Below are 18,088 nucleotides of genomic sequence, written 5' to 3'. Positions count from 1 at the left end.
GTTGTGGAGCGCAAGTTCTTATGACTGTCTCATTTGCATATTTCCACCGAAGTTGCTCATACTTTACTAGCACCACCTATCGGCTGTTTTTTTAGGTTTTTTTCTAAACCTGCAAACTGTTTTTTATTTCGGTTATTTCTCTGGTTTTTATTCATTTTTAAACTTTCTATGGACTTTTTGCCCACTCTGTATAAAAAAATTTTAAGGTCTGTTGAATAGTCTTTACTTGTTAACTAGGAGAAGACCTTTCAATTGTTTCATTATGAGGACTTGAAGGAATCAATTAGGAGTAGAGGTTTAAGGTCCAATCCACACCACCTCGTTAAGTAGCCATTTTAACATGTGGTGAACAGATGGGCTTTCTCCAGCCCGCACTGGCCAGTGTGAAGGACTACGGCCAAAAAAACCCCTAAAAAATAAATATGAACTCTGTCTATCAGACAGTAAAATGAAAAAATTTAGAAGATACCTTCATCCAGCAGTGGATTGAAAATGGTTGATGATGAAAGAATTTAAAGCACCAATTCCATTTTTTTTTTCCCCATGACGACCTGGCAAGTCCAATTATACGATACCCAGACGATGTCAGTAATTCTTCCAAAATCTGATGACAAGTTGAGGTAACTTCAATGGAAATGTCCCACCACCCTCAGAAGGGAGGTAAAATTGTAAATTCTCTATTCTTGTCTATTTTCTGTTTGCGACTCTTTCAGGGAAAAGTTTTTCTTAGAGAACGAGAGGAGAAAAGCCTACCGGCGTTGTTCAAAATGCGTCTGTAGAGAAAAGTTTTAGAGGATGAGACAACGTAAATGTGGGGTTACATAACTCTGGATATTGCTGTACAGTCGAAAGTCATGGGACACCCGGTTTTAGACACCTTTTAAATTTCTGGAAAAATACTCTATGAACTGGTCTTTATAGCGCAGAGGCATGTAAACATAATGCTCAGACTTGTTTTCCAGTGAACATTCAGTCATGGGCACATTTAGAATACCAAGCAGGAAATATATATTTTAAAAAAATGTATATTTTTGATCAAAAATATGTTCTTTGCTTATAACATGCAAAGTTTCAAGCAAATTTCATTTCACAAAACTTATATAGAGAACAAGAAAAACATTTTATTGGAATTTGAAATGAGAAAAATTTATTCAGCAGGATATATAAGTATTGAAAGAAAATGTTCAAGTTCACACGTGTGTACACGTAAGGATATCAGTTTCGTTTTTACATAATTTTGTTGTCAACTACATACAGGGCATTTTTTATATGAAAAAAAACTAGCTATAATATACGGTGCTGCCCGGGTTTTCTTCAATTACTGAGAGGATTGAAAAAGTGACAAACCATTATAAAGGAATAAACTATCATACATAATACTGGCAGCATTAAAGAAGTGACAAACCACTGTAAAGGAAATGCATGTCTGAAACGCATTGTTAGGGAACTACTAGGTTCCACTCTAGGAAACTGGTTGAGGTCCAGGAACCATTGATGCCTGACAGTTTTTTGGGCATTTGCCCAGCTCTGATGACGAACTTTTAAAGTAGTCTATCATTCAATCCAGGTTCTGTTTCGTATATATGTAAAATTTGGCGGCGATCTAAAATTGTAGATTTATATAGAGAACATATACACACACACACAGAGAAAATCAGTTTTATATATCTAGATAATTTCAGTTGAATGTCAGAAATATATCAGTGAGCTGTATTAACCTTTTGTAGTCCTATGTCGAGGGTGCTATAAAGTACGAACTGCACCAATGAAGTACAGAAAAACCTCTTGACCGCTAAGTTAATTTCTGAAAGTAAAACTGGACAATGAATTTTTCACAAACTGGCAATTTTTCGGTCACTTAATATTTCAAGAATAAGCTCCCCCCCCCCCCAAACGTTATAAGATTGAGCAAAAACTTGTCTGATGCTGATGCACTGTTTTCTTTCCTTCAATAGAATCAGGCGTATTGATCATTTGCATATTTTACTTTAATTTCAAAATCAAACATGAATTTTATATCAGGGCTGAATAAATTCAGGTAAAAAATTGGCACTGGCGCCTCAGATTTTCTTTGTGTAGTTACTAAATTACAGGCCGAGAGCAGCACAAAATGTATCTGCATATCTGCCAACATATGAAAGAGGATCGCTATGCCCTGAAAAAGTCAAAAGCAGCATTATTTTGGATCTTTTTCTTCGCCTAAAATTTTTTTCCCACTAATATTTTTTTGCGATTTGTCTAGCCCTGATTTATATTCCTTTGAAATACAGTAGACCAGTGTTTCTCAACCGCGGCCCGGTACAAGGCCTTGGCATCAAACTGGGCTGTGAGTGATTCATTTTTTAATTCAGGCTTCCAAAGGTTGAGAACCACTGAAGTAGACTCTTAATTATTTGGCTGTGCATTAAAATGACCCAACCGTCTAGTAATGCAGTGTTTTCTTGGCAGACCACTTTTTTACAGGAAAAACGGGAATACAAACATGTTACACAAATGTGTGGATAAGATAAAGAGGAAGGAAAAAACAAACAACTGCAGACGCTGTGTGTGTGGTCTCAAGAGCCTATATACCCCCTCCTTTTTTCCCCTATAAATATCTTGTTATTGGCTCTTTGCGAATGTGGAGAAATGCAAAATGTCACCCATGTCTCTGTTTGTGTCTGCTGCTTGGAAAGAAAACAATACCGAATAATATTCTGTATCGTACCCATCGTGTCAATACAAATCAGTCTTCTTTTTGATTCATTCATGATAGTGTCTTGTCTGTACACGCAAAAGAAACAGATGCAATGCCATTGAAGTAACTGTTCAAAAAATGTGATCATTAAAAAAATTTCACAAAGTTGGTTGACCTTGCCCAGGAATATGATTTTGCCCTTTCTCCCGCAACCCCAGTTTCTGTTCTCCAATGGAAATACAGTTACCAAGTATAGTTGAATTTTTTTTTCTCGTCACTAGATATTCATTATGCAAACTCATTTCAGTAACTTGACAAAATATACACCATTCTAAATTCACATATACAGTTCAGTTCATTTTTGGCTTCACGCAAAGTTTTGTTAATCTGGTGTAAAATGTTTTAAATTATTTGAATGCATTGTTTTTGCAAAAACCTTCCAGTAATCCAGCGTAGTGGTGTGGTGGTGAGATGCTCATCTACCACCATTGAAGGTTGCTGTCACAGTCCTGGGCTCAAACCTGAGGGAGGATAGATATTTTCCCGAACCAGCTTGAGGTGACCACTGATGGACAGCGCCTTCATTTCCAACCCATCTCATTAATGGCAGTAAATTGCAATATAGTGGCATGGCCAGAGTTGGTGTTTGGTGTAGTAATCCAATGCACCTCTGGTCTGATATGTGCGGGATTACAGAGTCTCACAAAGTAGTAATTAAAACTTTTGTTTTTTCAATATTTTAATGTAATAATGAACAAGTCTGATAGTTTCGCAAGAAATTTTTATTGTATATCCAGACACTGATTTTTTTTACAAAATTTTTTTTGTTATACAAATTAATAATTGGTGAAAATTCTGTGGATTTTATTGTCATTTCGCGAAACGAAAAATGGCAGTGATACATTTTGCTTCAGGAAGCCGTTATTAAAACACTGTAAATTGAATACTATTTTGAGAAAAACTATATAAATCGTGTTTAACATGAAAAAAATATTAGGTCATATACAGTTCTGTTTTTCTCTTAATTAGATGATATGTTTTAGGGTCAGCAAAATTTAATTTTCACACTTTAGGTGGGTTCTGCTGCACAGAATGATATGAAATTAAAATGATCTGTACTTCAGATGAGATGTGCTACAATCTCATTTATTAGGTTCTGATGATTTTGATAAGTGATGTGGTAATTTGTAATTTTTTATTTTCAACAATGATCACTGTAAAACAAAGTTTACAATTGCACAATGCAGTGGTCAAGTGTTTCAGTTCTCGTATTTTGGAAAATACATAAGCATAAAAATTCATATTAAAAACTGATTTAAATTAGTTTCAATTTAACGAGCACACACATTTTTTTTTACTATCCAACTTTTCCAATAATTTTGCCTTTGTATATATGCTGCTTGCAATGTAATAGCAGTGATAATTGCAGGGCTCCCACCCACTCGTCCTATTTTTCCTACTTTTTGGTAAAATGCCCTACTTTTGTCCCAAATCCTATCTATAAAATTCATGTAATAGGTTTTAATTGAGCAGGGAATCATCGATATATTGCCAAATAGTACAAATGTTGTAGATTGCAATTAATGATCCTGCCAAAGCAAAAATTGTATCGTTTTCAAGGTTATTTAGGGGGTCGTATGTGAACCATTTTTTAATTAATTTTTCCTTTGCTTAGTTTGAGGGTTCAACAAGTAGAGTAGTCATTAAAAACTTCGGTGTGGATGGAAAAAATAATTTTGCATTTACAGTCCCCCTATCCGTCCCCCGTATTTGCGGTTTCTATATTCATGGTTTTTTTTACTTAATTGAAAAATTTTTTTTGGAAACACTCAGCAATCGTCATTCATGTGTTTTGTTTAAAAAATTTGAGTTGTGCGTGTTTTGGATGATCATGTTTCTAGTGCTACTGATAATTGTTTTAAAAGACAAAAAAGTGAAAGGTTTACATAAAAAATTGGATATATTGACTATGCTTGGTGAAAGTAAGTCAATTGCTGCTGTGACCCGCCATTATGGAATCAACGAATCTACGGTAAGATATATCAAGAAAAAAGAATCTTAAATTCGATCACAGCCATGGCTGTAGCTGCACCCGTAGCAGTCAAAACTTTTCATCGCCTATGGGATCCATGTGTTTCTCGTACAGAAAATGCTGTTTTTGGGGGGGTACAAGACTGCTACAAAAAAATATTCCAAATACAAATACAACGCCACAACAGGCAAATTGCCCAACGAGGTGGCTGACTTAAGAACATCATGGATCCCGAGCCATTTTTTGGAGGCCCTACCTACTACTACTACACCACACATGCACCCCTCCCCCCGCGGAACCCCCCAATGAATCGGTACATGCGGGAATGTGCGTGTACGTGTAGTGAAACCTGACGTGAAGTTTTATTGTTTCTCTGTAATGCTTGTTATGTGTAGTGCTGCCATCTGCCACTAGTTTTTTTTTTTCTAACTATGAGTGAAGTGTTATGATTGAATGATTTATCGTTGTAGGACTGTTGCTCTCTGTGGCGAGACTTTTTAACGGGGAGATCGGCTTGCATTTGCGCCTTGAAGTTGGGAACCACAGAAAACCAACTTCAGCCGACCACCACTGTAGGGTTCAAACCCGGATCCTCACATCGTGAGTCCGTCACTATAACCACTCGACCACCACAGCGGCAAAAAGAAGAAACTGTCTTGGGTGGGATTCGAACCCATGCTCGCATGGAATCGGAATGAAAATTCAGATAAAACCCCCTTATTTTTTCGCCCGCGGCGTCCCCCAGGTAAGGTATAGCTTCGCAACAATACTTTCTACACACAATAGATATACCACGTGATATGTTCGGCGCAACAATATATAAAATATCATTATCTGCCTCCGAATATATTCTCTTGAGTCCAGGGTCTTATCCATTAGGCCACAAGGACACTAATTCCAATTGATTATAATATTATAACAAGAAAAAGGGGAAAACATTTTACTCTTCTATGAAGGTAAGGGCTAGTGAAACGTCTATTTCATCAGAATTTTATGCAAGTAAAAGTTGATTTCATAGGTTTAAGAAACGATTCGGATTATGCAATGTAAAAATCACTGGTGATCAAGCCTCTGCTGACCAGCAGGCAGCTACAAAATTTCCAAAGACTTTGCAGAAAATTATTGAAGAGAAGGGTTATGCACCTCAGCAGGTGTTCAACGCTGCTGAAACTGCAATATTTTGAAAGAAAATGCAGCAGAACACTTATCAATCAAGAACAAAAGCGAGCGCCTGTTTTTAAGGCAAGTCAAGATAGACACTGTGTTTTGTGCAAAGGCGTATGGGTACATGATAAAGCCCACCATCATTTTCAAATCTGCGAATCTGCAAGCAAATAAGAGAGAGGATGTCAAAGCTCCTAGTATTTTGGATGAACAATAAAAAGGCTTGGACTATGAAAACTCTTTTCCTGGATTGGTTTAAATGGTGATTCATTCCAGAACTCAGAAGTCACCTTGACAGTGAAGACATATCAAAGTTATTTTGATACTGGATAAAACTCCTGGACACCCAGATGCCAATGTGTTTAAAGCTGATGGTGTGGAAGTCCTTTATATGCCTCCTAATCAACATCTATCATTAAGCCCCTTGATCGGGGGTAAATGGAGCATTCAAGGCTCACTATACACGCCACTCAATGGAGATGATTGTGAACACAATAGAAGATGCAAATGCATAAAATGTCTTGAAGGTATGGAAGAATTGACTATCACTAATGCCATTACTTCATAACTAGAGCCATGGCAACTCTTAAGAGAGAAATAGTTAACTCGGGTTGTATTAACATTTGGCCACAATATGCCACGCTCCAGGACACAACCATTTCTACAGAGCCAATTGAAGAGATTATAAAAGACACTGTCACGTTAGCGAAACAAGTTGGTGGAGAAGGATTTGATGATATAGATATAGAAAATGCGGAGCAAATAATTAATAGCATTTCAGAGGCATTGGCCGAGGCGGATTTAATGCAGTTGACTGTTCCTGAAATTGAATCGGTACCAGATGAAGATCAAGATAAAAAAGTCAAGAAAAAGTTTACCATGAGTACATTGCCAAAGGGTTTCGCAAGTTCAAATCAGCAATAGATTATTTTCATGACATAGATCCCTCTATGGTACATTCTTCACATGTAGAAAAATTAGTAAAGGAAGCCTTGTCAACATATTCCAACATACTTGATGATATGAAGAAGAAACAGCAAACAGAAACCACAATGTTCTTTTTCATAAAACATCGCCAACAAAACTGCTGCACCCTTTTACATTCCCTTCTAGCTGTGCGTCACCCTGCTCTTTTCATGATGTTCAATAGGTGAGATAAACAAAGAAAAACCTATTGTTTCGGTTATTTGTGGATTTCCGTATTCGTGGTCACCTTCAAAACGTAACCTCTGTGAATACCGGGGGTCGGGGGAGCAACTGTCCATGGTCTTGGCTTGGACAGTAACTAGCAATCATCATTCAAAATTATGGTGCAGATTTTGTGTATAGGTGAAACAACAGTTTGCATTACTAAGCAGTTGGATACACAGACCTATTCAATGTTTGGTGATTCTGATGCGCTACCCAATAGCATTCTATTGTCTTTCATATTTTTAGGGATGCAGAGGCATAAACAATACAAATACAAATACAACGCCACAACAGGCAAATTGCTAACGAGGTGGCTGACTTAAGAACATCATGGATCCCCGAGCCATTTTTTTTGGAGGCCTTACCTACTACTGCTACACCCCAAATGCACCCCCCACGGAACCCCCCAACGAATCGGTACATGCGGGAATGTGCGTGTACGTGTAGTGCAACCTGACGTAAAGTTTGTTTCTGTGTAATGTTTGTTATGTGTAGTGCTGCCATCTGCCACCAGTTTTTTTTCTAACTATGAGTGAAGTGTTATGATTGAATGATTTATCGTTGTAGGACTGTTGCTCTCTGTGGCGAGACTTTTTAACAGGGAGATCGGCTCGCATTTGCGCCTTGAAGTTGGGAACCACAGAAAACCAACTTCAGCCGACCACCACTGTGGGGTTCGAACCCGGATCCTCACATCGCGAGTCCGTCACTATAACCACTCGACCACCACAGCGGCGAACCACATGGTATACACGCACCCAATGTATACAATACTCAGCAAAGAGCTAGAAATGAAAGTATTTCATTTTTCAAAAATAATTACACTGGTATTGAACAGTAAAATGTACACAAATCCCTTTAAAAAATGATGGCAATTGACTTATTTACATTGGAACTTGTAATTTACACATTTTTCACTGTGCTTTTGAAAGTGGTCTTGAAGGAGCGTCATTCTTAAAAATCTTACATGCCTTCATAATTTGCTGTGCATTGTCGAAGAGAGTTGACAGATTGGACTTTGGAAGACTCAAAAAAATTTAATATATAATTTGAGAACAGGAAAGAATTTTCTGTGGTTGGTAATGCACTGTTTTGGTCAAAAATTGTTTTTGTGACCAAGTCATTTCTGTCTTATAAGATACTGAAATAGAGTGCTATAAAAAAATTAGTGGGGGAAAAATTTTTAAATAAAGACTTTTTTAGGAATTTTTTTTTTGTTATGCTACGATTATGTTGTCTATTTATGAGTGGGAGGCCTGTAATTGGAAATAGTTATGTTGGACGGAAGTAGACTGAATGAGAACTTGAGATTAATGAATCAACTAATATATATGTAGGAGTTATTGACAGTCAGGAGTTTTCTTCAGGAACGAACCCTGTCCATGCCACTCTCATGATCACCCGTATGGTCAGTCTTAAAATATAATCAAACTTAAATCTTTATAATACTTTTAATTGGTGAATAAAGCCATGCACGCTCCCACCCCACAAGGGAAGGGCTGACAGGCCTCTAGACCAGGACAATTCCTATCATTTTTTGGTTTTTCACACTGAGGACTGGAAGATCCCATAGGCTATGAATGAAATTTGAATGGGTGTGCAGTGAAATCTCTCAACAACAGTCATTAATGGGACTGAGAAAATGTGGCCATTATTGGGAGATTACTGTTGTTGAGAGGCTCGTTATTTCTGAAAAAAAAAAATTGATTGCACATAAAATAATGATAACCCATATTTAAAATAAGAGGCTGTTTTGAAGTACACCACATTCACTTTGCATTCAAGATGCATGAAGAGCTCTTTAATTTGTGATTAGAAACTTTCTATTCTTTTCATCCAGACAATAAACAGTTAGGTTCTAGATACAGAATTCAACTGGTTCTGGTAAAAAAAAGTAGGGTTCAAAGGGAAAAAACTCCTTCAAAGTGAATATTGAGGGCCATTTTTCTCATGATACATGTAATTTTTCTGTCATGGCCGTGTCCAAAAGTGGCCCTTATTTAGAAATCCTTGTTCTGAGGTTGACCTTAATGGTCTTTTTTTCATTTTGATGGGATATGATGATCTAAGAAAATGTGGCCGTTGTTTGGGTGACCATTATGGGAGGTTTCACTGTATAATCAGGAGCTTGAAAATAAATACATTGCAAATATCAAGCCAAACGAAATACTTGGAAAATATTTTTGTCAGTTTCTACCCAAGATAGATGTTCGCATCGCATGAATGACTTCACATCAAATAATTTCGATGAATTCAGATCTGGTTTCAAGGGAAGTAAATTGGTAATGGATGAAATTTAGATTTTTAGAGTGGATATGAAAATACCATACTTGTCAGTTTTCACCATCACCAAAGCAATACACTGAGTATTTTAGTTTTTCTTAATATACACGCACATCCATGGTACACTTTCGACATGTCCTCAAGCAACACTGATATAAAAAAAAGGAAAACAATTTCTTGTAGAACGTTCAGAAATGTGATTCTGGTACATGATAAACACTTCGTTGGCACAATCTGGTAAAAGCTATTGTACAAAGTTTGGATGCTATGATCAACAAACTGCACAGCACTGGTCTGTTATGTGTTTTGGATGGGCACATGCAAGCTTCGGACATGTCTCTACCCAGCAAGTTATTTGGTTTCCCTGCGCAAAGAAAAACAAAGTATATTTTACCAAACGAAATTATTCATATTTCATAGAGTTCAGGTATTGGGAAGCAGGAAATTTTATCGTTCATCTTAAAAATATTTAACCTAGCTTACTTGACATAAGCATGATGTACAAGCATCTTTATGCCACTTTTCCCCAGCTTTTCGTTTCGTTCCTTGATCATCAGTACACCCATCACTGTTTTTTGCTCTGCATTCCACTTCCAATCTTTTCACCTTTGGAAAACGGTAATAATGAATATACAATGCACCATAATACATAAGGCACCAGTCAGACTTAGAAAAAATTATAGAAGAAAAGTGTATCAAATTGAATTAAGGAACGAAAACGCTGGATCAAAATCTGAATATTTCATGACTGATGTGAATCGGTCAAATGATACGATTCTTATTTGTCAAATAAATACTTGACATATACAAAAATTTACTTGGCAAAAGGTAATAAGTTAAAAGGAAAAACATTTCAACATAAAAATAATGCAAATCAGGTATTAACAATGAGTATAAAAAAAATGGCATACTAACCTTCCTACTCAATCTCTTCACTGCATGCTCCAGTCTTTCAACTAATTCCTCGATTCCTTCAATGCGTTGCTCAGTGGCATCAAAATCTCTCTCTTGCTTGTTCAAGACTTGGACCAAATTATCAGCATTAACACCACTGATGTTAGCTAATTGGTGTTGATCATTCCAGATATCATCGGGAGAATTAAATCTCGAGAACCTTCTTAAATGCTGACTCGACCTTTTCGCTCTGGAACGGTTTTGTGTGAGCCCATTTTCATTCCTCGATGATTCACATTCTACAAAATTGATGAAATGAAACAAGAGCTTTAATTATATTCCACCGATATTGCCAAAATAAGCCAAATAAAACCAATAAAGATATCAGGGCTTATCAAAAAAAGAAGAGAGTGAATTTATATTTAGAAATGTGGAAGATATACAGGGTGCATAGAAAAGTCCCTTTATCCTAGAATAACTTGTGGGCCACTGATCCTAAAAGCATACTTTCAATCGCAAATAGTATCAAAATAACGTGTAGACCTCAGATACTGCATGTATATTGCAATGGGTTGTACAGTTATTAACTTTTTATTTGGTCATCCTGTCCAAAAAAACCCAATCATAAAGCTGCGTGTAGTCCCATTGCTCTTGAGCCCAACCAAAAAATTTTTCATTCTCACATAGCTGAAAAGGAAGGAAAGAACCGTAGGTATAAAGAAAAGCCCCCTTTACATGTGCAATATTGCGGTAGCACTGGGAGCTCTAGCACCTGCTTGATGTGTTTTTTTCCCCTTGAAAGGAAAGTAATTGAGAGCAAGAATTAGTGAAAATTCTTGAAGCAGGTTTTAAACCCTTTTTTCCGATTTCCCATGTAAACGAGGCTTTATTGAAAATATTGAGAGGGCTCAGAATTATTGGGGGGGGGGGGGGGGGGGGTCAAACCCAACATTTCCATAAGGTTACTATGGAGATGGTGGTAAATGTGGGGGGCAGATACAAATTTACGCGATGGGAAGGTCAGCATATGAAGCAACAACTTTCTAATGGTTTTTAAAAACAGGGTGTTGGTGTAATTTTTATTTTAATAACTATACAACCCCTTGCAATATAAATGACATATCTGAGATCAATATACTGTTCAGATACTTTTTCCAATTGGAAGTATGCTTCTAGGATCAACGGTCCACTACCCTGCATAAGGCAGTGGAAGTAAAGCTTTGCCAACAGCTCGGAGATCTTCTTAAGGATAAGTGTAAGTGAACCTAGCAGTTCATTTGGTGGTAATAAAACGCAAATACCTATGAGCTCTTTTCTACTTTCAAAAAATTGTGTCCATTCATGATGAGCAGCAATATGCAGCCTAGAAATTCCGCATTCCTTTGTAGAAATACATTATCGAAGCACATAAAATGTAGAAAAGATATGGTGAATATCATCCTCAGCCATCAACAGTATTTCAGTGATTCAAACATTTTAAGACATGGGTTAAGAACCCCTAACCTTATAAGCCTGTCAGAGATGCTCCTTAAACAGTGTTAATCTGCACAAAAAAAATAAGTACACCAGTTTTTGCCTTGTCAGTGACCTTGCATACCAATCCCATATACTGTGTGTGAAAGGGTTGTATACTTGTACTTGAAAGAAAGAATCAGTTTATTTTCAAAGCCAAGTTTTTTTTGGGTGAATAGTGAGCAACATCATAAACAGTAGCTGCTACTGTTCAATCACTGTGCAACAGTGGATGGGCCTGAAAGCGAAAGAAGTCAGTGTTTGAATCACCAAAATGCTATTGATTGTGGCAAAACATTTTATTTTTGTTGCAACATTTTATATCTGCTTCAGTAGATTTATGTTAATGAATGCAAAATTTTGATGTTTCATATTGTTCATCATGAACAGACCAGATTTTCTGTACACAAAAAGAAAAACATGTCTTACATAATCTATCAGTGTAATCAGAGGTGCATTTATGGTTTTGCCACCTGCGGGCTACCCAAATTTTGGTGTCCTTTTCCCATTCTAGTCTGATTTTCTTGACTACTCTTTCCTCGAAAACACCACCCTGTGCTATAATCCACTTAGTCCTCCGACTAATGCAAATACATTTGTGTTTCTGAGTAACTGTTTCAGCCGCTCACATGCTTGCACACGCTATAGGCCACTCTTTTTATTGCTTACTGACATGGTTCCTTGCTGGGTCACTCTTTTGATCATTTACACATGCTCTATGTCACTCTTTTGATCACTTACACATGCTTTACATCACTCTTTTGGTCATTTACACATGCTTTACATCACTCTTTTGGTCATTGACATGCTTTCACACTCTTTGGGTCACTTTTTTTGGTCATTCACATGTTTGTATGCACTCTAGGTCATTGTTTTGGTCATTCACAAGATTGCTCATGTTCAAAGTCACTCTTTTGCTCCTCTCACATGCTTGCAAACTGTCCAGGTCACTTCCTTATTCACTCACTGACCTAGCCCCTAGCCGTCTGGGCAGAGGCGGATTTATTCAGGGCTATACAAATTTTGCTACCCTTCTCCCATTCTACTAACTTTCTTGACCAATCATTCCTCAAATTTGCTGCCCCCTCTGAACTTGCCGCCCTGGACTATAGCTCGCTAAGCACCCCTCCCCACTGCAAATATGCCAAGTGTAATTACATTTGTATTTTACTACAGCCAGATTAGCTATCAATTTTTTCCAAGCAGACACCATGATATTGGAGCTATAGTGAAGGATTTCTTTGCTGCTGTAAGTATATCATACACACGTTTGAAAAGGAATTTATTCCTAATCTTTTTTTTTTTTTTTGGCTAGATCACTTATAACAGTTAGATCTGTGTTTTTTATGAGTGTTGAAGGTGTTAAGAGCAAGAATCAAATTGAATTTTTAACATTGAAGAATGGTAGAAGAAAAGCAGAATTTCAGCCTTACATCACTGTGTTTTGTAATAGTTAGCAATTAAATCTCATACCTTCACAACATTCTGCCCAAACTGTAAGCTCAATTTTCGGTAAGGCAGTACAATCAACAAAATTCGGCCGTTGAGCATGAGGTACCAAAAATGCATCTTTTGTAATGAGAGTGATATTGTCTCCACTATCACAAAGAACTCTTCCTAAGGAACTTTGCTTAACCTGGTGCAATTGCTCAGGAGTGAAAATCCCTGGATTCTCGTACCAAAACCTGAAATTGATTCAATTAAATACTTTTGAGTAAATTATTTAAATCAGAGGTTCCCAAACTTTGTTCTACCGACCCCTCCCTTCTTCAGAATTTTTTTTGTTATCGATCTCCCCAGGGGGCAATGTTGCCCACTATAGGAAATACTGATTTAAATCTGTGACATCAATTTTATTTCAAATATTTATTTATTTACAATAACCTAGAAGGCATGAAATGCACTTACACTGGAAAAGTAATAATAAATAATAAAATAATAATGAATAAATAATAAAATGATAATGAATAAATAATAAAATAATAATGAATGAATAATAAAATAATAATGAATAAATAATAAAATAATAATGAATAAATAATAAAAATAATTAGAAACAATAGTCAGAAGGGAAAGCACTTAGTATATGGAGCCAAGTAGAAATAATCAAAAGTGGAAGCAAATCTTGCATAGGAGATGCATAAAAGTTCTGACAGCGCACACACACAGTTCCATATTCTCGCCACACAGCATCTAAAACCATGGAAAAAGCAATCTCTTCTTGCTGTTGGTATTCTTCTTTGCAAACGATGCCTCTGTAGGTTAACTTGTCTATGATCTCGAAGAAAGGTTCTCCCGATGGTAGATAAACCATTTGTTGGACTAGTTTGTAGTCCATCTCAGATCTGCAGCCATGCTACGCCATTCCAGTGAGCGCAAACTTAGAAATTGAAGCCTCTCACAATAAGACCAGCCATTCATGCCAGCTATTCGTTTTGTAAAAGACCTCTGTGGTTTTTCAAGGAGCTTTGTTCTTAATTTTGTAAGAGCTCCATACTTGCGAACAAACTCTAGAGTTGAGCGAACATACACACAGAAAGCATGACAAAATATGCACATCAGAGGCACATCACACTTGCTTGAAATATGCTGTACAGACTATCTGTCAGCTGTGCAGACTATGCCACGATAATGATCAGCAAAATCCAGGATGCGGCTCATTGCAATACCTAAATCCACGTATGTATCTAATTGCTGTAACGTTTCATTATCAAGTTGATAATGTTCAGGATCGGTGTGCCTGCCTAAATGCATTAATCTACTTTTTGATGTAGAAATAAGGAGTTTATTCTGACAACTCTACTGGAAAAGTTGACATGCAATTCTTAGACCCCCCTATTGTTTTCTACTGGAAAGAATAACTTCACTCCATCAGTGAATTGCAATAGAGGGATGAGTGACACAGCCCAAGTGATATCGTAAGTGTACAAAGTAAATAAGACTGGGCCTAACACAGACCACTTTATAGATATTTTACTGTATGGAACTTGAAATAAAAGGGTTTTTGAGATAGGCATGATAAATTATATGCTGCATCAATTTTTGCTTTTTATATTTGGTTTCTCAAAGCCTATGATCATAGGCTTCAAAACCATTGACATTTAGTGATGAGATTTTTGAGGTGAACTTGTACAAATATTGACCACTTTATAGTCTTTACTTGTCTTTCCTGTTCCCCTCTTCTGATGAGAACATGGCCTCCATAAGGGTAGGGCTGACAGGGCTCCAGCCCAAGGGCCTGACACAAATCTAATTTTTTTAAATTACAAAAGGGCTCATCAAAATCCTCAGCCTATGGGCCCAGATCTACGATGTAGAGGGCCCATAGATGACAGCATTCATTATCCTCCCCCTTTTCATAAGAGCATTAAACATATCCTTATCGCTGATTTGAATGCTAAAGGTTGGTTGACTAAAAAACTAATGGTTGAGTTGATTCAGCCTTAAACCAGTTGACTTCCATTAGTAGCTACGGTAGTTTTTTGATCAGACAAACTATTTCAGTAGTTTTTGATGCAGAGATATATTTATATTCAGTCAAATCCCATTATAATTAACTCCAAGAGACAGGAGAAATCATTTCATTATAACAAAATTTAGTTGTAAAGGATTTCCAAGTTTTTGCATTTTTCCTATGTAAACTTATCTGGGGGGAATTAAAAAAGTTTCACTACAACAGTATTTGTTAAAATGGGATTAGTCTGTATACATAATATTTGCTGTAAGCTAGGGAAGGAGAAATAAGATTAACTCGCAATTATCCCTGTCCAACCTTAATGCAGTTTGGTGCCACCATGAATTGCAGTAACACAATGAGAATCATAGCCTAGTTACTGCTTTCATTAAGGTACATCTACATATGCTTACTTGCTTTGTCCATGGGGTAATTAATTAAATATACATCAGACTTTTGTTTTTCTTTTCTCCTCACACACAGATCACAGTGCCACAACCTTAGTTATACAAAATCTGAGGTGCAACTCAAGTCTTTTTAATGAACCAAACTTCTGTGGGTACTCCCAAGTTTGACAGCGTTCATCTGGTGTGCATTGCTTGACTGGCAATGAAATATTTCATGATATTTGTACATTTTGTGATACCCTGTCAGGGTATCACAAAATGTACCAATCACATATAAAATATATAGATCACACATAAAAAATTTGTTTTCTGTTTTCATATATAAAAAAATGATATTTTTACAATGTTTCTCACTACACTTAATATTACATTCATTTTGTACATTTTTCTATATAGATCAGGAGAAAGGAATGTATAAGCAGATGATCACATTGCAGAAATGAGTATAATGACCATTACCTGTCTCCTGATCGGAGTCTACGAAACTGATCAGCTAAAATACATTGGAATGTTGGTCCAACTTTACCACCATCGATGAGATCTTCACTTATGCCACCTACCCACACGTCGACGTTATCTTTACAAAATAAAACGATGCAATTATTATTCATATACAATGTGAACCAAAAATAATACAAAAAAGGTAAAGGTTATTGTATTTTAAATACTAAAATGAGAGATAAGAGAATCCATTGAATTACTAATTTGAATATTTTGACCTCGCAAATACAAACCATAACTTTCAGCATATAATTCGAGAATTACCTTCATTTTTAACAATTTATAAATTATACATCACTTTACTTTCTGGTAAAGCGTGTTAACTTTTTAACGAAAGTGTGGGAATTACTACAATAACATTGTTTACTACCAGCACATCTTTCCCCCTCCCAACCAAAAAAAAAAAAAATCAACTCAGTTCATTAGAACTGTTTTTATACAAACTTTTATTTATTGAAACGATTATATTACCTGGATGATGATAAAGTTCTTCGATTTTCCTCAATAACGAAGCATCACTTATTTCCTTTGAAAAATCCTCAAATGTTTGAGCTAGAGATAAGTTACAGAATTTCCTCCACTGGTTGTACGTTGGGAGACCATGATCTCTTCCTCTCTGAATATTCAGAGCAGCCAGATCTTGAGCTATGAGGTGTGCAGGCTGCAAAAGAGGCAATTAATTCGATTGTTATTTCATCTGAATCTTAAACTGAAAATTAAAACATTTCTTTCATTTTAAAATTTCAAGTGAATCTCAAAACCAATGTTCCCTTTAAGCCAATGGTTCTTAACCTTTTTTCCATCTCGCACAACCTCCTTGGATAATTTTTTAGTTAGTTTTCAATTATAATTAGTTTTTATTCATTATTTTTTTGTAATCAATCACATTATTATCTATACTTTGGCGCTGCCCAGGTTTTTTTCAATGAGACTTTTTGGATAACATGATATCTCCATCTTTCTTTGAGGAACATACAAACCGTCTCCAAGTTAGTCAATATAGCGACTTTCTGTGCGACTCATGAAATAAAAAAATCTAGATTTAAAGAGACGTAGAAATGAATTTTTTCCCCCTTTTTAAGGAGCGCTGGGTATTTCGATTACCCCCTGAACTTCAAGTTATCCATCTGCCTGTTTCTGCTTCCAAAAATGCTTAATTAGAGCTTTTTGGAATTTCTTCGATATACTTTATGGGCCCATGATTAATTTTAAAACATCCTAAATTATATGAATTTACACAGTTGAATATGAAAAGACAATACAGAGACATTAATTTTCATGCTTGAGAAGATATAAATAAAAAGTTGAAATCAATGTTATTGCATGGATTCCCAATGCTGAAGTTGGTTGTCTGTGGTTTTCCAAATTTGAGGTGCGAATGCTAGCTGGTCTCCCATTTGAAAAAGTCTCCCCGCAGAGAGCAGGCAGACCTACACTATGATACATCAAGGCCGTAACTAGGGAGGGGGGAGTCAACAGGGGGCACCGGGCAGCAAATTTTAGATGGGAACAAAAAACAGTTATAAAATTATCTAATTTTAAAGTGTCAGAGTCTGCAAATATCCTATCTACGCCTCTGGTCTCAAATCTAAGCACAGCATGCTAATAACACTAGGTACAAATGTAAACAAACTGTGAAATATTTTGGGTATTAACAGTATTTTATGTCAATCGAAATGAAGAACAAGTATGAATGCTAATTGGAAAAAAACTTATACTAAGTGAATTTCATGTGATACATTTCTACAAGAGAAAGTTGAATGATAAGGTGTCAAAATGTCTGTATAATTAGTGTTTTTCTAAGAATAGAAAAATTCAGTTTTTATCGTTTCACTTTTCTTGAATAATCAGTCATCATGTAGTAATTTTTTTTCCCATCTTGCATCTCCAAAAATACTTTCCCGCACCCCCGGTTAAGAACCACTGCTCTAAGCTGTGAGGTAAAAACCTTTTACAGGGTTCTCAGCAAAATC

The 18,088-nt window shown here is 36.3% G+C and overlaps 1 protein-coding gene across 2 annotated transcripts in view; it reads right to left on the bottom strand.

Moving 5' to 3' along the window:
* Positions 1 to 1,516: 1,516 nt before the first annotated feature.
* Positions 1,517 to 18,088, bottom strand: part of Pxn (Peroxidasin) — a 109,765-nt gene continuing 93,193 nt past the window's right edge. For both annotated transcript variants that reach the window (XM_089251319.1, XM_089251321.1), the window contains 6 exons: positions 16,587 to 16,776; positions 16,074 to 16,191; positions 13,227 to 13,438; positions 10,263 to 10,540; positions 9,831 to 9,953; positions 1,517 to 9,711 (listed from right to left, as the gene is read on the bottom strand). In XM_089251319.1, coding sequence (XP_089107445.1) covers positions 9,619 to 9,711; positions 9,831 to 9,953; positions 10,263 to 10,540; positions 13,227 to 13,438; positions 16,074 to 16,191; positions 16,587 to 16,776 — 1,014 coding nt within the window. In that variant the 3' untranslated portion in view covers positions 1,517 to 9,618. The remainder of the gene's footprint in view (positions 9,712 to 9,830; positions 9,954 to 10,262; positions 10,541 to 13,226; positions 13,439 to 16,073; positions 16,192 to 16,586; positions 16,777 to 18,088) is intronic.

Source organism: Pholcus phalangioides, unplaced genomic scaffold, assembly GCF_987345545.1.
Source record: "Pholcus phalangioides strain wild (caught in Gottingen) unplaced genomic scaffold, Ppha-v1.0 ptg000024l_1, whole genome shotgun sequence".
NCBI classification, from domain to species: Eukaryota; Metazoa; Arthropoda; class Arachnida; order Araneae; family Pholcidae; genus Pholcus; species Pholcus phalangioides.
Note: the sequence above shows the minus strand (reverse complement) of the source record. Positions and strands in the feature narration are given on the sequence as shown.